Genomic DNA, 25914 nt, shown 5'->3' with positions numbered 1-25914 from the left:
TAATAAAATTTCTCTTACCAAAAAAATAAAAATAAAAAGACAAGTATGTAAAGGGCAACAAGGGTCGAACCGGATTAAATTAAAGCAAATCATATGAGGGCACTGTTGTTCAAGTACTGTTTTGATTTTTTTTGGTAAAGTTCAAGTATTGTTTTGATAACATATGTTAAAACCATTAATGGGAAAATAATCTCTCAAAATGATATGAAGACCACAAGCTAAGCCCCACTGTGGGCTTCAAATTTTAAACTCTCCCTTGCCTTGGGGCTGGTCAAGCGAAATCAGAGTCAAGTTGGGTTGGACCTGGGCTTTGTTTCTTGGACCTCAGAAAGGCTTAGGGCCACAGGTTGCTCTCCCAGCCCATCCAACCACACCTATATCCAATTGTCCACCCCAATCACTAATCCATCTCTTCCATTAAATTCATTTCCTCTTAGGTAGTGTCACACATCTTGCTCATCCTTATTGGCGACATGGAATGATTATGTGGCAATTTTAATTATTAATTAGATCGTATATAAGGGTGTACCTTGGTGCAACGGATCAAGTAGTTACAGGTTCGAATCTCAAGAATCAGCCTCTCCTAAACAGTATTAGGACTGCATACATAATGACCCTCCCTAGATCCCGCAGTGGAAGGAGCCTAGTACACTGGATAAACCCTTGAAGTAGATAGTACATGACATGGATTAACCACATGTCCAATTTCAGAGCCTAATTCATTTAATACCCTCCCCATATAACACTATAAGAAATCTTGACTGTCAAAATTAATAAATGAGAAGGAATGACATTTTCTTTGAAAAAGAAAAGAGAGATAAATAATATCGTGTTAACAGTTCCATCCCCTGAATCATGAAACCATACACTGGGGTAGTAGCATATACACAGGTTAAAAGGGTCACTTCACCCTTCACGTTTGTATAATTTCACTCCACCTAACTAAATGATGGAAGATCGATCATCAGGCCAGTCAGGGCAACAATTCTCAAGTTCTGTAACAAATTCTGGCCCAGATTGGGCATTACAACCAACCCAAGCAGCATGGAGCAGCTAAAATTTTCTCCAGTCTATTAGATCGACAACAAAGTTTTGCCTTCCAGCCAGAATTTGTGGCGAAGGCCATAAAGTAACAGTATACACACTAAAAACCTATTACTTCCATTCCACCCTTGCAATGGAAATGGGGCACTGTATGAGAGATATAGCACATAGTTACTCTTGCGATTCAGAAACCAGTGGCTCGGAATGGCTGGCATCAGGTATCCACGAGTGATCCCTACCATTTGTCGCTTTCTGCATGCTGCAGAGGTCGGGGGATTTGGTTGGGATTAGAGGAGGCTGCCGCAGCTCAAAGAAGCCTTTGCTCCCTTCGCCATAGCTGCCAATGCATATAGTGTCACCTCGGCCTCGCCAGATGCCATCTTGAACGTTGTTGATCTCTAATGTTCTGGACTCCTGTTCCCAGAAAAAAAAAAAAAAAAAAAAAAAGGAATGTCAGATTATTTTCTATCTAAAGGAAAGCTCCATCATTTCTATTCAAAATTGACAATGACAATTCCAGCCTGTATAAGTGGACGTGCCAGAGTGGTTATCGGGCATGACTAGAAATCATGTGGGCTCTGCCCGCACAGGTTTGAATCCTGCCATCCACGATAAAGAATTTTATTTTTACAAGGGGTAACTCAGATGGCAAGGACCAACACCTCACAATAAAGAGGTAATAAGTTCAACTCTTTGTCATTCCATCCTGTATAAGTGGACGTGCCGGAGTGGTTATCGGGCATGACTAGAAATCATGTGGGCTCTGCCTGCGCAGGTTCGAATCCTGCCGTCCACGAAAAAGAATTTTATTTTTACTCCAGGGGTACCTCAGTTGGTAAGTCCAAACACCTCACAATAAAGAGGTAATAAGTTGTACTCTGTCATTCCATTCTGTATGAGTGGACGTTCCAGAGTGGTTATCAGGCATGAGTAGAAATCATGTAGGCTGTGCAAGTTCAAACCCTGCTGTCCACGAAAAAGAATTTTATTTTTACCCCAAGAGGTAGCTTAGCTGGCAAGGACCAACACCTCACCATAAAGAGGTCATAAGTTCAACTCTCCTTAGGGCCTACCAATCAAACAAAAAAGACAATTCCATCCTGCAGGATCCCCAATTCCCATTATTACTTAAGTTGAGATGTATAAGACAGATCCTCCATTTTTATTTAAGTTGAGATGTATGAGACAGATCCTTACTAAACAAAAAAAAGAGATGTATGAGACAGATAAAAACCTGGCATAATGTGCAACAGGGGCAGATCAGATGGTTGACACAGTCATCCAAACAACTGTCGCTACCCTGCAAAACAAGAAGAATATCAGTGTTAAGTGCGAGATAACCAACCGACATAACAAAATAAATATATAGATAAATTGAAGCAATTAGATTACAACAGCATGACATGGGAGAGACATCTCTGCTAGCCAATTTCTTAGTAAGTCACAATACAGATGTTTTAAGCATCAGGAAAAATACTTAACCATAATGTTCGAACTATTGGTGCAATTCTCAGTGAGATGTCCATGCAAGTAGTGAAGAAATTTAGAAAATAATGACAGTATGCACAGGTATCCCACCGTATACAGGCAATTCACGGCTTCCCATGCCCTATTTGTCTCTACAAATCTCTCTGTCCCTTCTTCCCCCTTCTCTCTCTCTCTCAGGCAGCGACTGCATCCTGCGTGTAGTGTCTGAGTCAGTCACTCCCCACATGAGTATCTTTGTCTTTGGCCTTGTTTGAGTCACTTTCTCTCCTGGCTGAACCATCTTTATCGCCACATGTAGTGTTTGAGTTTCTTTTGGTCTTAGGAACATTTTAGTCGAGTCAAGCAACCATCTTTAGCATGGTTCTCAACACCATCAGATTAGGATTTCTATCATGGATATGTTAGAATATGTTAGATAGGAATATTTCTTCTTCTTTTTTATCTTTTTGGCACGGTTGAGGGAAAGGGTATTACTTCTCTTTTTCTCATGTAGCCAAACCATTTCTTTCCAACTCAGAAACCATTCTAAAATCTCTTTTTGAGGAAAAGCAAGAATGGTTTTCAAGAATTGATACCAAAGACATCCTAGAAGATTTTGTTCTTTGTCAGTTCAATATTATTTGCGGATGAAACCAATAAAGTATCAGCATATTTCATGCAATTTGAACAGCAATGACTACAGTAAGTTCTATCAGTTCACAATGGGACCCACTATAATCCCCAGATCCAGCCATGCATGCAGCACCACATCGCTGCTGCTCCCAGTCCCCTAGCAGATTTTGTTCTTTGTCAGTTCATTGTTATTTGCGGATGAAACCAATAGTATCAGCATATGTGAACAGCGATGATTAGAGCAAGTTCTTTACATGACCTAGTTGTAGGTTAAAAGAAGACTCATTTCATTGGCAATGAGTAGTCTAACATCAGACTCGGATGACAAAATGGATTGTAGAACTGCCAAAAACCACATTGTGCTAGCCTTGGAGATGGACAGAAAATATAACACAGATATGAAGTTACATGCTAAATAGCAATGGAAAAGGTGCTAAGATGTAGATTAAACAGAGCAAAATAAGCTCAGAAATGGTGGGAAGACTTTTATCCAAGATTTCAAGCTGTGAAATGTATATTCCAATGATTTCCTAATATGATGCAATTCCAGTAAAATCGGCATCTAGGAAGCTTGAGCAAGCGAGCATTCAGATATAAGAATCTTAGAGCTTCATCTTCTTCCTTTAAGATTAATTCTTAGCAGGCCTGAGGTCTCTACAACTCTGCGAGACCCAGGAAACATTAATTGGCTTTTTTCTTTACCGTCCCTAATAGTGTAGCTCATACCTTAAGAGCGAAGATGGTTGCAATTAAATGAGCTTTAGAGGTCAGACAGGTAAGATTAAACAACCCACAAGATCTTTTAAGGTTATTCATCTAATACTCCCTTAGTAGTGAAACAACAACTGCAAGTAAACATCTCAAAGAAATGCTGGTCACTCCCAAGCTAAAACTTCATTTGTTTCGGAGAAACCATTTGGCAAGGCAAAACAAACAAATAAATCGCTACTTTCACACCCTACGAAGCCAGATATATACACTCATATCGACAGTAGTGAGGATGGCATTCAGATACCCATTACTTGAAATTCAGCATGCAATACTTATATGAGTTATTGCCATCTTTGGGCTTTCAGAGCTACCTATCTCTTTTCAATATTTAAAACACCCACAATTTCAAGAAGTACACTGCTAATGCCACACACATTAAATGAGTTTGGCTGCTCACCCAATGCACATGGCACTAATCTAGTCTTCCCTTTCAACAGAACCAACGTTTGGAAAACTTTCAGTCAGAGTCATTTCAGCATGTATATAATACTAGTTGAAGAAACAATGGCAGTTCTTATATTGATAATAAAAATATATAACACCAGACTGGAAGTTTTAACATTCATGCAAAACCAAGTTCTACTGCATTGTTTTATATCATGTATGCTAAGCAGTTGGAAGTATCAAAGTATCATAACTGTCAACCTGCAGTCATTTAAGGGCCAAGGGGCTTGGTGTTGGAATATAAAGACATTGACACCAAGAATAGAGCTGAAATTATGGAGCAGCAGCAGCGTATATATAATCGTCATTTTTTGTTTGATGAATACAGCCTATCTAAGGTATACAAACAATAGATCAACCCCCCCCCCCCCACCCCCAAAAAAAAAAATGAAAGAGGTGGGTGGAAGTTGGAAGAGAGCATTGAGATGGGTTAGGGTAATGTTGAAACCATGGGTGCTTTAAGAAGTAATCTGGGAGGTATTTCGTGGTTATCACCAGTTGGCTTGGGATCGTGTTCCTCTGGGTAGCAGGGAAAAGAAAATCAAATTGCAACTTTAGTGGATGAAAAAAATCTCTAGGAATATTTAAATTGAAGTCCAGTGTAAAGTAAAAAGATAAAAAGGGTACCAAATATTAGATGTCCCAAAGGATGTGGGAAAGAACCACGTTCCCATAATTACTCAAAAACAAACTAATTATTTCTTTTCATTTGCTCTTCCAATGGTATTAATTTTCATTTGCTCTTCTTCTTCTCCATTGTGACCAAGTGATCACGGGTTCGAGTCTGGAAACAGCCTCTCTGCAAAAGCAAGGGTAAGGCTGCATACATTATGGCCCTCCACAAACCCCGCAGTGGCGGGAGCCTCGTGCACTGGGTACACCTTTTTTTTTATTTATTAATTTTTTTGGGTGTGTGTGTGTGAAAAGCTTCCAATGATACGTTATCAAGAGTGTTAGTATACTTTTCAAGCCCCCAGCAGATGTGAGATAATTCCTGGCTTCAACATCTGTGAGGATCATCAACTGAAGTTATGAGCTATAATCAATCCAGAGTTATGCATGCACATTTTCAATTAAACAATTGGAAAACCATCTGAGAAATTACTATAACTGAATCCATGGCATATGGAATAATATTGGAAAAGAAACCAATGAAGCACAAATAGAAAAACTCCTCAGCTCAATCAGCACTAAGTTGTGTCATATAGATTGTAAACTAAAATAAATATATAAAAAAGGATGTATTTATGGATACCAATGCTTACCCTGATGTGGAACTGTTTCCTGATCTGTGTACGGAAGAAACCCAAATATGTTCCAGCCAAAATTATGAAAGCAAGTACCAAATACAGAAAGCAGCGCCGCATGGTGACAGCAAAGGCAATCAAGTTGAGAAGAGCAGTGACGGCAAGAACAAAATAAACAGCTCCCTGCCAAAGGCAAAACTAATTCACTATTTGTTCAAGAACAACATGTACTAGTATTTCTGGTAAAAGATTTTAGTTTCTCCGATTAGTGCAATTTCAAATTATATATTTTATGGTGCTTGTAATGACAATTTTTATAGCACCGATACTAACCAGACCCCAAAGAAAAAGAGTTGACCCACTGCAACAATAACTTGGATTTGTATGTTAAGAACAATAGCCATATGGACCACGAGAAACACTCTGAAAGATAAGATGATTCAGACTGAATAAAGTGAGGGCAGTATGTGGCTGAGAAAATTAAAAAATTAGTCAGTTGGATATTAGTTGACCTAGGTTGACTGACTTGAAATAAACTGGAACCAGTTTGACAATTCACAGACCCATATATCATGTCTAGGTGGGAGTCAGGGCCCCACTTTCAGATAGTGATACAGAAAATGGATAGGATACAACATATGTCAAATTCTTGCACTCCATTTCCTAGAAGATTGATCCTATGCATACACATGGCTCTAATAATACGGAATTAGGTCCAAATACTTTAACTTCCTGAAATTACAAAATTGGAAAAAGAATAAGGAAAAGAAACAATCATATGGGTTCAAAGAGAATATATTTACATGAATAAAACCACAACCAAAACCAGCTCTTCCCATGTTCTTCCCGAATCTGTAGCATGGGCAGCTGCAAGATCAAAATATACCATCAACTGTGGAAAACAATTATAACAACATAAGAAGATTAACAGTGCAAAGTTCTACGTAAATGTGTCACAACATGGTATTCATTTGTTCACCGAAATCCTCGTTCCTGGGTAGACAGAGAAGTCGTCAACACTGTTGTGTCAAAGATAGGTGCCTTAGAGAGGGCAATTCTGGCTTGGAAAAATTAGATCTTTGTTGCCATATATGCGGCATAAAGCGCGAGAACGAAAGCCACTTCCTGACTTCCAAAATCACAAGGTTCCTCCTTCACAAGTTTATTCCTTGAAAAGGGAATGGATACGAGAGGAAAAATTACCTCAATTTCAATTACTAGGGGAAATAAACCCTATCACTGAAATCCTAGCCCCCATAATCAAAATGGCCTTCAAAAACAGAACAGCTCTCTTCTCCCCTTCTCCCAAAATAATCCACAGAAGAGAGAAGACGAGGAGGTGGGAGAGCGACGAAGATAGAAAACACAAAAACAAGACGAGCCGAGCACGAATTGCTAAAAAACATATGTGCGAGAGAAAATAGAAAACGAGGAAGAAAAACAAAAAGAAGAGGACAGAGAGAAAAGGAAAAGCTAACCAAGCCGTTTCGATGGCGATTCGACGGTCTACGAAGCAATCAAGGACTTCACCTTCCCACATCCTTTGGACTCCACCAATCTCCATACCGTTTCCATGGATGTTTTCCTCCAATTTGTCCCATTTCTCCTTCGAAAACTCTTGCGTCTGCAATGCCACAGTTGCACAAAGCATATCAAAATCCAACACAGTAACTCCTTCCATGAATGTATCCTCTCCTTTCTCTTCGACTCCATTAATGGGCTTTTCCTCGGAATCCGCCATCATCGATGGTCTGAGCTTCTGAAGAAGAGAAACTCAATCACCCAAATTTTAATCTCTCCTCCCTTGTTTTGCTCTTACCCTTAACAACAAAGAAAAGGAGGTTGGAACTTGGAACGAAGCTTTAACTTCTTCTCTACCTGTGCTTTCCTGTTGGGATTAGGATTTAGGTTTATATCTCGAGAGAGAGAAAGAAAAACATTCCGTCACGAAACGATGGCCATTCTCCATGCTTTAAACCTTTTCTGGTTTTCTGAAATATCCATTACTCCTCTTTCTACGGTACGGTCTAATCCATCCAATATTTAATTACATTAACAGTAAACTTGTTTTGAAAAACTAATCCTTTTTTAAGACATTTTAAAAAAAAAAATCCTTTCTTCAAGGAAGGAAGAGAGGGATAGAGACGGACAGTGGTGATTCTGCTGTCCTGAGAGCCTCAGAGAGTGGGTGGGAATGAGATTGGCGCGCAATAATGGAATAAAAGATCCTTAATGGAGATCACGTGCTCCTCACAGTATTTAACGGTGCCCGTGACGCCACATTATCGGTTTATTTAAAAGAATTAACGGCAAACTTAAGATGACCCTAAGAGAAGTGGTGCGAAGAAAAAAAGATCCATGCAATTTAGTTGGGGACAAGTCTAAATTATGTTGAATAATCCTTATAAGAGGTCCATGGTCCACATGACATGTCTCTCAATATCTTGTATTGTTAAAAGAATTAAAAAAATAAATTGATCAAAATAAAAGGGAAAAAAACTGGATTCATCGTAGGATTAGGTTAATCTTAAAACATTGGATCTTTAACAGGTATGAAAGAGTCTAGATTTGATAGACGTTATTAAGAGAAGAATGATTAACATAACCTGTATATTCAAGAGACTAGATGGAAGGGTAAAAAAAAACTAAGGAGTTGGATGAATTTAAACTTTGGTATACAGGGGATAAAAGTAATAGAAATGGAGTGAGCATAATAGTGGATAAATTTTAAAGAATGATGTAGTGGATGTTAAAATTCGGAGATAAGATTATGTCCATCAAGCTTGTGTTGGAGAAAGAGGTTGTCAATATAATTAGTGCTTACGCCCCTCAAGTAGAATTGGATTACAATTTTGGGAACACATGGATGGATTAGTGCCGGAGATTTTGCTTCCAAGATCTAATTACCGTCCGAGAGGAGAGTGTTCAAACTTCTTCCTCATTGGTAGCAGCCATGGAGTTTGGCTACCAAGCTCTGGTTACCGCCAATGCCATTGATGACCTGCAAGCCGAAGAGAAGAAGACACAAAAAGGGTTTTGGGTCAATTAAAAGGTAAAATAAACTTTTGAGAGAAGTTTTAGAAATGGAAGATGGATTTAGGGGAAGATGAGGGCATTTTGGAAATTATGCCCTAGCAAGGGCATTTTGGTAATTAGATTGGGTTAGATTCTTAAGAACAAATAGTGGGGGTAAAAGGGTCTTTTGAAATTAGGTTAGGGCAAAAACATCTTTTCATATTATGAACAAATATGTCAGGGCAATTAGGTCTTTTTAAATTTATAAAAATAAAAAAAAGAGTAAAATGATCAAGTTTTTAGCACTTAATGGCTAAACTTAACGGTTTGGACTTTTCAGGCATTAGGGGGGTAAAGCATGGGTGATACGTGGAATATTGAGGGGTGATACGTGGACTTATCAGAAGCTTAGGGGGTACGACGAATATTGGGTGCATTACAGGGGGTACGTGTATTTTACCCTAATATTTATATAGAATGATACTCTCTTATGCAGTACAAACTGGTACCTATTTGTAGGGCTGTGAACGGATCGGATTCGGCTCAGATAATGCTATATCTGCATCCACATCCACATCCGATTAGCTATCGGACGGATTCGGATAGTGCTAAACGGATACGGACACGGATACGAATCGAATATTTTATCCGTTTACATATAAATATAGCTTTTCGGATAGCTATAGCCTATCCGTATCCGCATCCGTTTAGCTTTCGAACGGATTCGGATAGTGCTAAACGGATACGAACATGGATACGAAAACAAATTTCGACTATTCATTTACACCCCTACCTATTTGTACGTACAAAATAATAACCCTATAAAAATAGTAGGCAAAAGGTTTTGTGCACCGTGCACGGTCCTGTCCCCCTTCTCACATGAGCATGAGCCCATCGCATCGAAAACCTTCCCCAAAGTAGTATATATCTTTCACTTGAACAACAAGCACAGTATTGGTTGCCCGTCTTTTATATCAATAATGGCGTCAGACCATATATGGTTGTTCCATATGTTTAGTTGTGGAGCGCGCCCTAATCATTTCTTTGGCCTGGAAGATATTCCTTTTCACTTGAATAGAGAACATTCATTCAAGATTCACCACAACCAGAGTCTATTAAAATTGCCCAATGGTCAGAGCAATAAGGGGGGGGCCTCTTCTGTACCTATTGATCGACTTTGCTTCCAGCATTATTAATCTTGTCATTGCTTGACCCGGAGATATATATTTCAAGGGGCTTTGGATTTTGCAGGGACATATGGAGCTAGGGGGTATACTTTACTTGTTACTTCTTACACTGGTTTGTGACTCTTCTTCTTTTTAATTACCTGCTGCCTGCTGGGAGCCCTAAAGAAGTGGAATTTGTCCAAATACTTTAATGTAGACTACTTGCTTTCAAATATATTGATTATAGAGATATTCAATGACATCATGATCCAACAACATTAGACATACTGAATAGATGATGAGCAGTATATAATTAATGTGTTCCAACAGGTAACTATTTCTCCGCACATTTTAATTATTCACTTTAAATTAGTTTCTGTTCTGCCAACATATATAGTGGTAACTCAAATCGAATAGAATGTTCATCCCAATCCCTAGGTGATTGTGTAGTTATATTTGAAGCATTCATTCCCACATGAATTTTAACAGGAACCAAATGACTTTAGTTAGTTACATGGAGCTACTTACATTCATTTTCTCAGTTTCAATCTGATAATGGGTTTTCATTAATGTAACAGAAACCAAGTGACTTCATGTATTTCTTCTCATTTCTCTGGTCCGTCTGGTATTTGCTGAACCTATATAGTATTCAAGTGAAGATTCTGAAGCCATTTGTCAAAAAGAAGATGTATGAAACGTAAAAACGTATGGAACAATTTCCATGTCTGAGATTTTTAAGCTTCAAGAGACACCCTTCCTTATGGTCTGTGCAGACTACAGAATATTTTTGTTGGAACGCCTCTAATATATTTTTGACGCCATCACCATTGATTTGGAAAATATCACAAGTTTGAATCAGAAATAATGGTAAACAATCTACATTAGCATTGTTGTAGTCAATGAGGATTGATGGCTACAAGTTTTCAAAATAGATGATCGTAAACCAGCAACCACCACTTGCCCAACTTACAATTTACCATAACAATCGACGATTTCGTGCTCCACTGGGAGGAAGTGGCCGGGGAAGAGTTAAAACTTTACTTGGTACACTATGTACAGTTGGCCATTCATCTGTCCTCCCATACATGTGTAGACTAACTAGTACCACTGCCAATCCTTCTACATGTCATGGATTTCAAGAAAATAATCCTGGTTTTACAGAAGCTCTTTCCAAACCAAGAGGATGATCGACATGTAGCTCTAAGAAAGCTTTGAATTTGGGTAGTTGGGTTGATATCCTCCCACCTAACTTTTAAGAGCAGTGGCTTGTTTTGGTTTTCACTAGATTGGATACACAACCCTTCTATGGTTTTAGGGATGCAGATGGAATTCCAGGAATTTAGGGTGTTCCCATCCATGTGCTTGGCAATTGTGATACTTGGGACCCGTTTTGAAACACAGGTATGAAACATTTGACATTCTTCAGCTACTCTCTCCTGTATACATTAGAATTGCTCCAAAAAAGAAAACTTGCAAATTATAGCCAAGCGTAAGAGAGAATGAATCAACTTTATTGAGCTCAAGGTATTTGGGATGTGGTAAAAGTCACCTGTATGGGTTAAAGCATCTATGTTTTGAGAGAATGGATTAGTCCCATGGCTTATATGGAAGAAAGAGTAGCTCTATAGGGCATTCCATTTTGCAGGGTAGGTTCAATGGGTTTGAGAGTGAAAAGAGGGTCCATTTCCATCATATATAATCAAGAAATAAAAATCCAAAAATTTATCAAAAGCGCATGCAATCAAGAGGACACCATCAATTGGCGGGTGCTTCGTAAGTCTTGCAGGTTTGATTGTCAACAAGAAACTAACAAGACCATCTAAGCCTTACAAGAATATCCAAAATACAAAATTTAGCAATTCATTACCAGTAGACCAAGTTCATCTTCGCAAAGTAGGAACATGGACCCTCTATTACAAAATTTACTAGGTATTCTAGAAGCTATGCACTCAGATTTCTGCCAGAATAATTCCTGGTTTAAATGAAATGGTTGACAGGAAAAAAGCAAGTAATAAACAAAATCTAGGGTCTATTGATAATAAGATGAGGAGGATGATGATGATGATGATGATGATGACGATGACGATGACGATGACGATGATAATGATGCAAGACGAGACCTGAGGTAGTTCTTAAACTCTCCGGGGTCATACCAGTATGTTGGTGTATTGAGGATTTCACGTTCCAACCAATACCTATCTACCTCCTCATCCTTCTTTGTCAACTTCTCATAAAATCTTCTCCACATGTACATGGTTTGCTTCAAACGATTACTTTGCTTCCCTGAAAAGCCATACTTGATGAAGTCACCTACCAGCCGAATCAATTCCTCCCCATCAATGATGTAAATGTACTACAAAACACGCAGGACAGGTATAGGTGAGACATAATTTGTAACTGAGATCAATAACACCTCCAACATCAAAATTCATCCATAAAAACATAAGCATAAGATCTTTCACATTATGTTGATAATATTAAGTGATTGTTCAAGCAAACTTCAAAATTTTGAAATGAAAGATGATACATGTAAGCAAAAAGTATGCATCAGAATATACAAATGCAAATATGAAAGCCATAAATTGTTCTGTTTCACCACCCACCATGCCCTTCTTCTTACTATGCTGAGCAACAAATAGATGAATCTAAATATGTAATGACATCACATACCAATTTGACAGATAAAAGGTGCTTGTAAACTAACAAATAGCAAAAGAAGAAGACTGACATGGTAGTTGGGATATTACCAGAAAGATGAGACCAATGGTAGCCAAAGTTACTTGAATAAATTCATCCAAGACACCATCAGAGTTTTCATCCTCTGAACCACCAAAACCATCATTGCCACCTCCTGGAGGAATTCCTGCACCACCTCCCTCATCAGCAAATTCTCTTTTACGGATCTGCTCCTTCAATACATCTTCCATTGACTGTCTCTTTGTTAAACCACCCCAAGCTTTCTCAAGTGCTTTCCATGGAGAACCCTGAAACATTAAACAATCTTTAGTCGATGGAACGAATCATCCACCACAAAAAACAACTTTGAGAAGAGACCATTTATTATGTGGCCAATTGGCCATTTTTAAAGTACAACGATGTATTCATATTAATGCATAACTTTCCCATCAAGACTCAAAATGACAATTTCACTTGGGGAAAGATGGGAACTCTTAAAAGTTAATACCATCTTCTATCATACAAACTGACCAGTCCCATGTATGCAACAGCATAGTCAATGGAACCACCACAAAAATCTCTTCTGCTTTAAAGTCAAGCTGATCAATCAAGGCAGTAAAAGATTCTCAACTATCTGATGTTTTAGCTGGATGGTTTGGACAACTTTGAAATGTTGCACACTATCCAAACTATATGGCAACAGACAGAGATATGTAACTATTAAGGAAGGAGGACAATTTTAAGGACCTAGAGAACTGTATCGGAAGGGCTATCTGTAATCATGATAACTTCTTATTGTACAGCTGCAATAACTATCATGATTAATGTGCAATCTGAAAACTCCACAACAACAGAAAGGAGAAAACTTCAAGGTCCCAGAGACATGTACTAAGAGGCCCTATCTATCTTCATGGTTACTCGTTAGTTTACAGCTTCAACATATTATAGACAAGTAGATAGGACCATAGTTAGTATATAACTATATACGCGTATAATATGCATACTATACGTGTATCCGAATGTTTAATTGGAAAAAGTGCCGTATTGCATATAATACTTCAGAGTCGGATAAATACGCAGATTATAAGGGTCAAAATATTATACACGTATAAAACACGTATTATATGTGAATAATACGATTAGTTATAAAAAAAATAAAAAAAACTTAAAATCCAATCTAACCATTAGATTACCAAACCAAAGTTACCACTTACCAAACCCTCGTCCCTCACATCTCGGGGAAAAGAAAGGCCAAACTGTTTGGTCACCAAACCCCCAGTGGCTGAGCGGCGACTGTGCTTCTCCGTCTCTTCTTCCTCTTCTTCTTCCGGCAACTGTGCTTCTTCCGCTGGCTATTGCAGCGGTAAATACTTTCTCACTCTCAATGACTTCTAACCTCCATTTCTTGTTCCCCCCATGTTACTGGGTTTCATCATGATCGTCTACTCTTTGCATTGCAGAAACTTGTTCATTGTCTGGGTTTCTTGATCTTCACAGGCCAAAAGACCACTCTCAAATCTCAAGTCACCTCCCAATCCTTTACGTTCTTTAGTAAGCAGTCATCCCCTTAGGCACATTCATTAATGTTTCTCAGCCATTTGTTACCTTAAAATTTTAGTCATTTTCTTTCCTCTTTAATGGGTATATATGTTGATTCAGAAGAATTATAATCTAAAGCTCAAACGTACTAAACATTTGTTACAGTCAAGCCGAGCTATTCTTATATTGAGGAGAATGACAGCCCAAAGCGAAGATTTTTCTTCCCATTGAAACACACACATACACCATTGAGAAGAAAGTTCTTTTCAGTTATCTATTCTAGTTACCTAAGATCCTGTTTTGGGCTGTCATTTCCAAAAACAGAGAATCAAATTCCAAAAGGATTTATCTATTTTTGAAGTTTGAGGCAAAGAGTCTAATATAGCATGATTCGGTGGAAGTCTTTATGAACCTATTGGAGTAAATTTCTCAATGATGATGAATCAAACTACATATTTAGGCACATCAGTAAATGTTATTATTGTGTTTATTAGGTGTATATGCCTGTTGCATAGTGAATATATGCCCGTATTTTTGCTCCCAGATTTTTACAGAGCAATCATATTAAACACGTACCGTATTATTGCTGTACCGTTTTATTGCACCGGATTTTTTGAAAAGCATTATTGCCGTACAGTCCATTTGACTGCCGTACGTATCCGTTCCCGTATTATTGCCGTTCCCAAACTTACTAACTATGGATAGGACACATTCAATGCAGCGAAGAAATGTGGGAATATTCACAATCTCTCATTCTCAAGGCAGTAAAAGATTAAACCAAACAATCACAGAAGTAATTGTAATAGTTAATACATCAGATAGTTAAGGTCATCAACCTTCAGGTTGATCAAACCCTATTGCATCTTCACCACAGAAGAACATAGAAGTAAAAAAGCACTGTTTTATCTAAATTTCCTGAAAAATACCCAAGATATCCTCTCAACAGAATATTACAATTCCTATACTAGGATTACTTTGAACTTAAATCATTAGTGTGATCACTTGCTTTAATTTTGAAACACAGGCGCAGAAATATTGCCTTCAGGAAGTGAAAGGCCCAAAACATCCTAGAAATGGAAGATACATTCACCATTTAATATAAAGGAAAAAAAAATCTTCCTCATTCTGAGATGTCAAATTATTAACAGTTAGCAAGTCCCAACATTTTTTTCCCCATGAACATGTATAAGTTAAGTTTCCCTTTTTTTTTCATCATTAATGTGAACCAGTTAGTTTCCTGATATTCTAGGGCAATAACAATGAAAATCTGACTTTGTTGGATGAAACTAACCCCTCAATCTCTTCCTTTCTTTCATAAAGAGTAAAAGAAAACGGGTCAACGAAATTGTCTGTATTTGGGAAGGTAAGGTTAATTCAATCATGGATTCAAGTATCAGGATTGGAACAGGCGGGCCCAGCACTGATCCAGCTGATAAAGAATACTACCATGGAGGTTCCCTCAACTATTGGCAGGTATCTGCCAGAATCAGGCCTGGTTGGCAGTGTTGGATTCAATATGGGATACTAACTGATATTAAGTAGTTGGCTTGCATGTGGGCCATTTAAGTTTAAGCACAAGTTGGAGGCAGCCAAAATGACATATTTCCCACCAAAACGATTTTTTCCTCATCTTGGAGGACAACCCTAACAAACAGAGAGAATTTCAGAAAAGCACCTCACCTCATTGTCTTTCCCTGGATTTTCTTTGCCACCAAACAAGCAAACTGGCATAGATCTCCGATAGCTGGATGCATTAAAAGCAAGTCTTGGGCAACTCCGAGTAGTTCGAATAGCATAGATTGGTGAGAAGCATGGCCGTGAAGCAGGTAGGCAGCATGAAGAAGAAATATTTATGACTTGCTTATGGGGCCCACAGGCAGCAAGTCCTAAAGAGCTCATTCTTCAGCAAATCTCAAATGGTGCCTGTATCAAAATTTAAGATCAAAATTCATGAGTCTCACCCTTCCAGCATCTACTCAGCATACCAGCTGAACACAAGAAACAGAGTCAATTCTTGAATACCAAAAGCAGATGAAACAATAAACCAGGAATCTTCTTTTACAGATAAAAACTATATACATGTTAAAACCATCAGCTTCTCTCTCTCTCTTTCTCAGTGCGCACACAGATGCTCACTCACTCACTCTTTGTGGCTTTGGTTTAGGAGCAGGCTTATATCCAACCAAGAGAAAACACTACTTAAAAGAAGGGGTAACTCTACCCACATATTTGTATCATTGATTATATAAACACCAAGTTTGGTAAGACAACATGTGATGCAGGAAAATCACAGAAGTGGGCTTACTTTAGTGGGAATAAGCCTTCCATTGAGTTCTATACATGTTGGGCCTTTGATGCAATGAGTTTTAGTGTAATGGGCCACTTTAATAAGCTTAAAATAAGGTTAGGAGTTAGGAATATGGAATTTACTTTATTAATTAGTTTAAGTTGGAGTCCTAGTTAGAGTAAGAGTAGTTTTAAGTCTATTATTGTTCAATTATGTAGCAATTTTGATTACTAGTTGGTTTAGGCTATTTCTAGTCATGAAAAGAGTCAGATTTTGAGTATATATATATATAAAATATAAATGACTTATATTAGCAATGAAGCTTTGGTTTTCTCTACATTGTGGATTAGCTTGGATGGATTTTCAGCAGTGCTAAGGTGGATTTTTAATCACATCTTCTTCAATTATTCTGTTCTGGCTTCTAGTTTTCAGCTAGCTTTACATTGGTATTTTTGATTCCTTGTTTTCTAATTAGCCTAAAATTCAATATCTAATTTTTATGTTAGTTGTTCTCTGCAATTCAGTTGATAAAATTCAATTATTGTCTTCAAATTCTAATTTTTCTAGTCGCTGGACTAGTCACTAGAATCCTAGTTACACAAGTTTCTTTAGTTTTTATTTTTTATTTTTTATGAAAGTGTAATCACACAAACCGCACACCAATCCCAAAAGGTTAACCCACAAGTTTCTTTAGTTGAGCCCTGATGATGCAGATTCATCACCAAATAGGGTTTGTTTCAGTGGGAATAAGTCGAGGATTGGGTTACATACATGTTGGGTCCTTGATCCCATGGGTTTCTAATGTAATAGGCCACTTTTATGGGCCTAAAATATGGGTATATAGGTTGCATACGGGATTAGCCCAATACTTAGTTTATTTTTATGTTTTTTAATTGAACTGGTTCAAATTGGTTGCATCCAATTGGTTCAATTTAAGTGATCATGTGACTTGGTTAAGTGGACATGTGACAACTTAAGTGGTCATGTGATGTAAGTTGGGCTGGATTAGGACTCTATAAGTCTAACCATGTTTTGAGTCTATTTCCTTTAGTATTCTAGTTTCTTAGTTAGTTTAAATTACCTAATAGGTTAGGGATAGGGTTAGGTCATTCCTTTTTAATGTCTAAGTCTATTTTTGAGTCTTCTATACAAGTTTGTGAGGGAGGCCAGCATTACATACGAATTTGATTAATAAAAATTAGCTTTATGCTTGCTGCCATTGCTGCTGCTCTTTGTGAGTGTATATCCTTGTGGATCTCAAGGTGGTGAAGGGTAGGTGGACTCCTGCGACTCCTTGCATTGTGAAGATCGGGAGGCTCTTTCAAATCATCAAGCTGCTGCCATTGTTCTTGCAATACAGTGACTTTGAACCTGTTTTCTTATTTTAAACCTTCTTCTATCATCCTTCATCTTCCCTTAGACCTAATCCACAGTCCCCTCCATCCATCAAACCCTAATTCTCCATTAAACCTGCACTCCTACCTCCACTAGGACTCCCCCGTAACTCCAGTTTTAGCCATCACTTTCGAACCCTACTTCCAGCTTATATTCCCCACACCAATCCCCACATTCGACCTTAACCCTAGCCCTTAGTCTCCACTTTATCCCCTCCATTCCTTCACTCCATTAAAACCCAAAACCTGCAACACAATTCTGTCCAGAACTGCAGAATTTTAAAACCTTCCCAAATCCTATTATTTTTATACCATATTGACCCCCTAGACCTGCCCATTAATACCCTATAAACCCCTTTCCCAATATCCAACCCAAACCCTAGGAATTGACCTAAATCCTAGTGTTGTCCATTCGAACCAGCAGCCCCTTTTGTTATTTGATCCTGTTGTTTGGCTCTTAGTAGGTCTCCTACCTATCTAGGACTACATAATTTGGTATCAGAGCTATGGCGGAGGGAAGCTCCAACCAAGCCTCGAAAGATCCACCTCCCTTCGTTTTCAAGACCCGAGTTCGTCTACCCAATGGGAGCACAACCATATTAGTTGTTGATGAGAGGCGACGTAACAACATTATTTCACAATCCGTGGTGGATATGTTGTCCCAATCAAGAGAGATTTGCATCATGCCTACAGGTAAAGTCTTTGTTGAATTTGGGTGTTCTTCATACTATAATGGTGCTTGGTGTCAGCCGGTACCACATCTAAAGAGCTTTATTGCAGTAGGTGGTGATTGGTTGGACACGCGACAAGGTTGGATTGAACCTGAAAACAACTCTTGTGTCCTACCTGATCGACACCGTCTATACCATTGTTTTGCTCTAGAAGGGTTACAACCAAAGGTGACCACATCGATTGTACAGCCACAGGGAATGCCAAATGTATCAACTCCAACGCAAGTGGCAGCGATTGTGCTTAAAGCTTCACCAATGGCAGATGTACCAACAGAAGCTTCTACTAAGGCGGTTTGTGTTGAAGAGATTCAAGAACCTATAGCTAAAGAAATTCAAGTAGACCAAGCTGTACCAGTAGTTAAGATTATGGTTGAGAAGCTCAGCCATCAAATTGATGTGGAGGTCCAAAACACAATGGTAGAAGAAACTACTAAAGAGGTCTACACTGCAAAGAGCAAAGTAGAAAAAGCTGACACAGCAGAAGATGAAGAGGTGGTTGAGAGCACTCCACAAGAAATTATTGGCATTGAAGATGCTGTTTTTGAAGAGGTGGAGCTTGTGTCTCAAGTATTAGATGCGAAGGTTGCTAACACTGAAGACTCTATGGACAGGACATTCACAGTTGCTGCTAATTTAGAAAACGAACACATAGAGTTTGTTATGCCACCATGGTTCTTCGAACAGAAAGCTCCACGCCTTGGAGATTTTATCCCTAATGTCCCTGCTTCACCGGAATTCAGTTTGGGGATGGTCAAAGCTGCTGATCACATGTTGATTCCCCTTCATCACTACAAAATTCGAGGACAAATTTTTTCAAGTTGGGGAGAGTTGATGCAGATTCATCACCAAATAGGGCTTGTTTCATTGGAAATAAGTCTAGGGTTGAGTTACATACATGTTGGGCCTTTGATCCTATGAGTTTCTAATGTAATAGGCCACTTTTATGGGCCTAAAATATGGGTATATAGGTTGCATACGGGATTAGCCCAATACTTAGTTTATTTTTATGTTTTTTAATTGAACCGGTTCAAATTGGTTGCATCCAATTGGTTCGATTTAAGTGATCATGTGACTTGGTTAAGTGGTCATGTGACAACTTCAGTAGTCATGTGATGTAAGTTGGGCTGGATTAGGACTCTATAAGTCTAGCCATGTTTTGAGTCTATTTCCTTTAGTATTCTAGTTTCCTAGTCAGTTTAAATTACCTAATAGGTTAGGGATAGGGTTAGGCCATTCCTTTTTAGTGTCTAAGTCTATTTTTGAGTCTTCTATATAAGTTTGTAAGGGAGGCCAGCATTACATACGAATTTGATTAATAAAAATTAGCTTTATGCTTGCTGCCATTGCTGCTGCTCTTTGTGAGTGTATATCCTTGTGGATCTCAAGGTGGTGAAGGGTAGGTGGACTCCTGCGACTCCTTGCATTGTGAAGATCGGGAGGCTCTTTCAAATCATCAAGCTGCTGCCATTGTTCCTGCAATACAGTGAGTTTGAACCTATTTTCTTATTTTAAACCTTCTTCTATCATCCTTCATCTTCCCTTAGACCTAATCCACAGTCCCCCACCATCCATCAAACCCTAATTCTCCATTAAACCTGCACTCCTACCTCCACTAGGACTCCCCCATAACTCCAGTTTTAGCCATCACTTTCGAACCCTACTTCCAACTTATATTCCCCACATCAATCCCCACATTCGACCTTAGCCCTAGCCCTTAGTCTCCACTTTATCCCCTCCATTCCTTCACTCCATTAAAACCCAAAACCTGCAACACAATTCTGTCCAGAACTGCAGAATTTTAAAACCTTCCCAAATCCTATTATTTTTATACCATATTGACCCCCTAGACCTGCCCATTAATACCCTATAAACCCCTTTCCCAATATCCAACCCAAACCCTAGGAATTGACCTAAATCCTAGTGCTGTCCATTCGAACCAGCAGCCCCTTTTGTTATTTGATCCTGTTGTTTGGCTCCTAGTAGGTCTCCTACCTATCTAGGGCTACATAATTTGGTCTGTTCATTGAATATCAACAAAAATTTTCAGCAAGTAGACCTCCCTAATGGTCCACTAGACCAGGCTATTAGGTCCATCCGATTATCACTCTGTTACTTATTAATTTTCTCTATAAAGCTTCTATTCTGGAATTTCTGGTTCTAGTTCCGTTCTGTGCAATTAGCTCTCTATTAATTTTTGCTTGTGCTCTATTTTCTGGAGATTCGGTCTTACAAATTAGTCTCTAGTATCAAGCTTGGGACTGGTAAATACATTATTTAGTATCAGAACTATGACGAGCAACAAAGATACTAATGGTGGCAATGGAGCCTATGAAAACCATGGCAACACTGGAGACCTTCAAGTCACTATTAACCAGTTAATGCTCTAAAACAGCAAAGAGATTACATCTAAAAACAACACTTACTATAGGAGGACTCATAATAATTCAAAGAAGGTGAAGCCAAAAGTTGCTAACTTTACTATATAGATGGACCCACAGTTGTTCTTCGATTGGCTAGCTTCTCTAGAGGAATATTTTGATTGGTATGACTTGATAGAAGAGAGGAAACTTTGTCGGTTTGCATGCGATCAACTGGCCAAGCTAAAGAATGGTGGGGAATCCATGAAACGAGGCCTAGAGTTGGAAGAAATGAGCCTAGGACTTGGGAAAAGATGAAGCTGAGTTAAAGAGGCCTAGATAATTATCCATAGAAAGTTCTCCCTTTGAGAAGATTATTACCAAGAGGCCTTCAGGGCTGAAGAGAATTTAAAGCAGCCACCTATAAAGTTCAGTTCTCAAGTTGGAGAAAGTTGCAACTTGCATGTCTAACAATAGAAATCTCATCGCTTCAGCTCAACATTACACAATCACAAGGACAAAAGAAGAAAATCATCAAAGAGAATGTTCAGATGTTAGTAGATTCAACTCCTTCAAAAGATCTAATAAAGGAAGATAGAATTCGCTCACACAAATTGATGCAGAGCGTGGACAGGTAGAGGAGAGACAGATTGTACAGGAAACAATGATTCAAATTGAAAACCAAATCCTTTTCAAGGCAGTATATGTTCCTTTCTCTCAAGAGCTAGAGCCCAAAGTTGAAGATAAAGTTGAAGAAAGCCATGAAAAGTCAGAGCACATAATGAAGATAGAAATGAGGCAATGGGAAAAAAAATCAACAATCAGAAATTCTTATTGATAATAAAGAGGTTGTCAGGTTGCTGATCCAATAAATGAAGAAGTTATTAAAGTTGATTTCGATTCCATTACATGAAAGATGAAGTCATGACCGAGAACGACTTAAAGAATGATAACCAAAGGCAATAAGGCATGAACACTCAAGATGATGTTCCTATTTTCGAAGAGATTATTGAGTTCATGATACCTCATCACTTTCTCGACGAGAATGGTCCAAGAATTGTTATTTGCCTACCTACTATCTGTGGACCGTATATTGCCTCCATCAAACATAAATGGGAAAATTGATGCTTGATCATGTGGTTCTGATTCTACATCACTTCAAAAACACAAGAATTTTTAATTCAACAAGGGGGGAAATGGTTCAGGAAATGGAAATAAGCATTGGATTGGGAAGTTGGATTCTATATGTTAGGCCTTTGGTCCAATGGGTTTTCATTGTAAAATGTCACTTTAATGGGCAAAATAAGGGTGCGAGTTAGAAATACAAGGATTTACATTATTAGTAAGTATAAGTTGGAGATTTAGTTAGAATAGGCTCACACGGTAGGCGTGTTTGGAGTCGGCTTTTACGAGTCTATATATGTTCAGTAATATGAGCTTGAGTTATTTAGCAATGAAACTTCAAGTTTTCTCTATCTTGTGCATTTATGGTGTGCTTGGCAGTGCCAAGATGAATTTCTTAGTGGAAGAGTGAATTCTTAAAGTAATTCGGGGTCACAAAACCCTGCTTTAAGATTGTTATAAGCTCACAAAAATAATAACTAACTCAAATTAAAAGTATAATGGCAAACTTGTAGGATCCTTGACCAATCAAAAGGAGCTTCTTCACACAAGAAAGAGAAGAACAGCAGCATCAGCAGCAGTTTTTTAAAATGAAAACCGAGTCTATAGAAGGAGGCACCTTAGTCGACTCCAACAGTACATAACACTATCCCTTTTGAAGTCTACTAGCCTATGTTGACTTTAAAAGTGAAGTGGACCCAACTTAAAAGCAAACAAAAGAAACTTAACTTAAATTGAACCAAAAAATTGAACCATGACTTAAATTGGACCATTGTTCATCTAGCCGAAAACAACTTAAAGCATAACAAAACATAAAGAACTAACTTCAAACTGGAAAATAAAAGGAACTAAACACAATAGGCCATGTGCCTAAGCTTGGCCTCTCTTGTTTCTCTTGTGTTAGGTCTTCAAATCTGCATCAGCTCTCCTCGGCTTGAAAACATTCGTCTCTAACGAATAGGTGAATGACATGTACCAAAAAAGAACTAACTTAAAACTGGAAAATAAAAGGAACTAAACACAATAGGTCATTGCAGAGCATGACCTTCAAACCGCATAAAAACAGAGCAAATAACCTCGTGATATAAAGCCTAAAAAACGGCATAAAACAACATCTAGAACTCTCGTCAGAGACCAGAGGGTACAGAGAGAGAGGGGGGAGCAAAGTTCCAAGAATCACTCCAAAAAAAGGTGGGGGGCAGAGAATGCCAGAAAGAAAGACGTCAAGACACGTGCACAGGGGGAGAGGGAGAGAGAGAGAGAGATCTGAATACCTGATTTCCAAACCCTAGATCCTCCAGCCAAGATCTTCTTCCAGGAGTTGTGAGAGAGAGATTCTTCCAGTGATATTGCAGAGGAGCGCCGGGCAAGAGTGACGTTCAAGGAGAGAGGCAGATCCGGTGAGCGATTCTTGGAGCACCGACGATATTGCAGAGGTTGAAGATGGAGCTTCGCTGAGTTTCGACTTGGTCTCTTGGGCTCCCGATAATATGTGAATCTCAAGAATCAGCCTCAAGAATCTCTGGATTTTACCTCATGAAGTAAAATCTTGAGATTCAGCCTTTTGGTGTAAAATGTTGAATCTAAGGATTTGTGTGCATCAGCAGAAATAACCAACCAAACGGTTTTAAAAATACAGAATCGTGATTATGAGGATTTAACATCCAAAGATGCATGCAACCAAACGCGTTATTAGATTTTCTCAAACCCGGGTTTTGGTATTCGGATCTAGTCCATTCGGAACCATAGTTAGTAAGTTCGGGAACGACAATAATACGGGAACGGATACGTACGGAAATCAAACGGGATGTATGGTAATAATACTTTTCAAAAATCCGGCTCAATAAAACGCATACGGCAATGACGGTATGTGTTTAATACGGTTGCTCTGTAAAAATCTGGGAGCAAAATTACGGGCATATATTCACAATGCAATAGGCATGTACACCTAATAAACACAATAATAGCATTTACTAATGTGCCTAAATATATAGTTTGATTGGTTACCATTTACCAAGCCTAGATTGGGTTCATTCTTCATTGTAGAACTTAGAATGACCAATCAAAAGGGATGATTGAAAGGAATTAGATAGACTACCACATTACAATCTTAATGAATATTGATCATATCCATCTTAAAGTCCAATAATAATAGCTGAAATGAAAGAATAACCAAACTCTGGTTTATATATTAACCCATTTATATGATATATAGTTTCTAAATTGAATTTCCATTATCATTACGTTGTAACAAGTTTAACAATAGGTTTGAAACTTGGATAGGTTGTTAAGTGTTAACATCCCTGTTAAGTGTTAACATCCACTAGGGATATTAACATCTATACTACAATTCACAATTGACAGCAAATAGGGATATAGGCATATTTGCTGTCAATTGTAATTAGGATCCACTTTGCAACTGCACTACATGTATGAGATCCCCATTGCCTGTAGAAGACATATAATTTATGATGCCCCAGATGGGCTACTTGCAGGAAATTGAAATGGCCAGACTGGAATTCAAAATTAGATAATAATTACATTGCACTGACTATCTTGTGGTAATAACCAATAATGGAAATGACTACAGTCATTGTGATTGAAATCAATAAATCAATCAGCTTGTAGAAATTGGTGTTGGACAACCCTAAAGATCGATAAGTTTTTTTTTGTTTTTGTTTTTTTTGTTTTTTTGTTTTTTTTTTGGTCTAATTCATTAGTACAGCTCGTGTTTTCCTTCTGGATCTAATGTTATTTATATAGACCCATTAAATAAGGCCAATGACTGAATTCTCCCACTAGAATACCAGAGAATTTCTAAAACTGAGATACTTAGTAGACTATCAGAATATAAGATTATTCTTACTATCAACAGAATGACGACAAAGAGGAGGGTATCTTCAAAGTTCAAACCACTAGCTAGAAGTTCCACAGTAGATTTTAAAAACTCAAACTCATTTTTTTTTGGTACCACAGTCGAATCAGGGGAGAGGAAAGGATATCTCCATTCAAAAATCAGGAAGGGGAGGGGAAAGGGTTTTCCAATTCAAAAATCAGGGGAGGAAGAAGAGATGGAGAAGAAGTTACAACCAGGAAAATACCTTAAGCTGCTGCAATCGCCGGCCTGAAGAACCACAGTCACCGAATCGCCGCCGGCAAAAGAAGTGATAACCAGGGCTTTCACTTCTCGAAGAGAGGGACGAGGGTTTGGATGGGCTCGGGTTTGGTTAATTCGGTTTTAGATTTTAGTTTTTTATTTTTATTTTTTATTTTTTAACTAAACATATTATACGCCTATAATCTGCATTTTACATGTGTATAATACATCACCCTTTCATATTCACGTATTTATCTAACTATTCAATTAAACGTTAGGATCCGCATATTTTATGAGTATAATATGTGGATTTATTAACTTTATTCGGAACAACATCCCTTACTTTTCTTAACCCTTGAGAGATTTCTCCTTGCATGGAAAAAGAATTCTATAAGAGAGTGTGGCCTACCGCGTCACTCCCATGAGTCTATCTCTCTTCTTCCCATATGAAAAGACATCTTTGCCTCATTGTTTTGAGGAGAAAAGATAGACACATGGGATTGCTGGTACACACCACACTCTCATACACAAAACTACTTCTCATTTTTTTTTATGTTGCCATATAGAGATGATTTGTCCATCAATATCAAATCTCTTTCTAAAAAGACGAGTTCTCTATGGAGAAGCGTAGCCCAAATGCATGCAAAAAGGCCAATGGGAGCACATGCAGTGGTATCAACGAGCAACTTTCATGAGGTAAGGCGATCATTTCATCTCCCTCTGTCACACACACTCCTCATCCCCACACAGAACTTTCTCCCCCCCCCCCAAAAAAAAAAGGGTGCGGTTCTTTGTGCCGCAGCATAGGCTTCACCCAGGCACATGGAGATGGGCGCAATGACCACCCTGCCCCCCTGCACAGGCTGCCCATGTGCCTAGGCGCAGCCTGTGCGGCACAAAGAACATTCTCCCCAAAAAAAAAAA

At 38.4% G+C, this 25914-nt stretch overlaps 2 protein-coding genes and 1 non-coding gene across 3 annotated transcripts; 1 reads left to right on the top strand and 2 right to left on the bottom strand.

Annotated features, from left to right (window-relative positions):
* Positions 1–884: 884 nt before the first annotated feature.
* Positions 885–25914, bottom strand: LOC122640946 (protein PLANT CADMIUM RESISTANCE 8-like). Its single transcript, XM_043834243.1, has 6 exons — positions 25901–25914; positions 7085–7373; positions 6410–6473; positions 5625–5789; positions 2279–2344; positions 885–1458 (listed from the first exon to the last, which is right to left on the bottom strand). The coding sequence occupies exons 2-6, from the start codon at positions 7348–7350 to the stop codon at positions 1216–1218; spliced, it is 804 nt and encodes a 267-aa protein (XP_043690178.1). The 5' UTR covers positions 7351–7373; positions 25901–25914; the 3' UTR covers positions 885–1215.
* Positions 1759–1840, top strand: TRNAS-AGA. Its single transcript has one exon. It is a non-coding gene; the product is annotated as a tRNA-Ser (tRNA).
* On the bottom strand, positions 11448–16064 carry LOC122640948. The gene is made up of 3 exons (XM_043834245.1): positions 15683–16064; positions 12535–12771; positions 11448–12140 (listed from the first exon to the last, which is right to left on the bottom strand). Exons 1-3 carry the CDS (start codon positions 15899–15901, stop codon positions 11817–11819), a joined length of 780 nt encoding a protein of 259 aa, XP_043690180.1. The 5' UTR covers positions 15902–16064; the 3' UTR covers positions 11448–11816.

Source organism: Telopea speciosissima, chromosome 9 (assembly GCF_018873765.1).
Source record: "Telopea speciosissima isolate NSW1024214 ecotype Mountain lineage chromosome 9, Tspe_v1, whole genome shotgun sequence".
Taxonomy (NCBI): domain Eukaryota; kingdom Viridiplantae; phylum Streptophyta; class Magnoliopsida; order Proteales; family Proteaceae; genus Telopea; species Telopea speciosissima.
The sequence above is the reverse complement of the archived record's forward strand: the minus strand, read 5'-3'. Positions and strand labels throughout refer to the sequence as shown.

What these genes read in the sequence shown, in the direction of transcription:
- LOC122640946 (XM_043834243.1), bottom strand. Translation starts at nt 7,350, where the DNA reads ATGATGGCGGATTCCGAGGAAAAGCCCATTAATGGAGTCGAAGAGAAA. An exon ending in ATCGCCATCGAAACGGCTTG is followed by an intron (nt 6,474 to 7,084) that starts GTTAGCTTTTCC and finishes TTGATCTTGCAG; the next exon opens with CTGCCCATGCTACAGATTCG. An exon ending in CCTGTTGCACATTATGCCAG is followed by an intron (nt 1,459 to 2,278) that starts GTTTTTATCTGT and finishes TTCTGGGAACAG; the next exon opens with GAGTCCAGAACATTAGAGAT.
- LOC122640948 (XM_043834245.1), bottom strand. Translation starts at nt 15,901, where the DNA reads ATGAGCTCTTTAGGACTTGCTGCCTGTGGGCCCCATAAGCAAGTCATA. An exon ending in ATCCAGGGAAAGACAATGAG is followed by an intron (nt 12,772 to 15,682) that starts GTGAGGTGCTTT and finishes TTAATGTTTCAG; the next exon opens with GGTTCTCCATGGAAAGCACT. An exon ending in CCATTGGTCTCATCTTTCTG is followed by an intron (nt 12,141 to 12,534) that starts GTAATATCCCAA and finishes CGTGTTTTGTAG; the next exon opens with TACATTTACATCATTGATGG.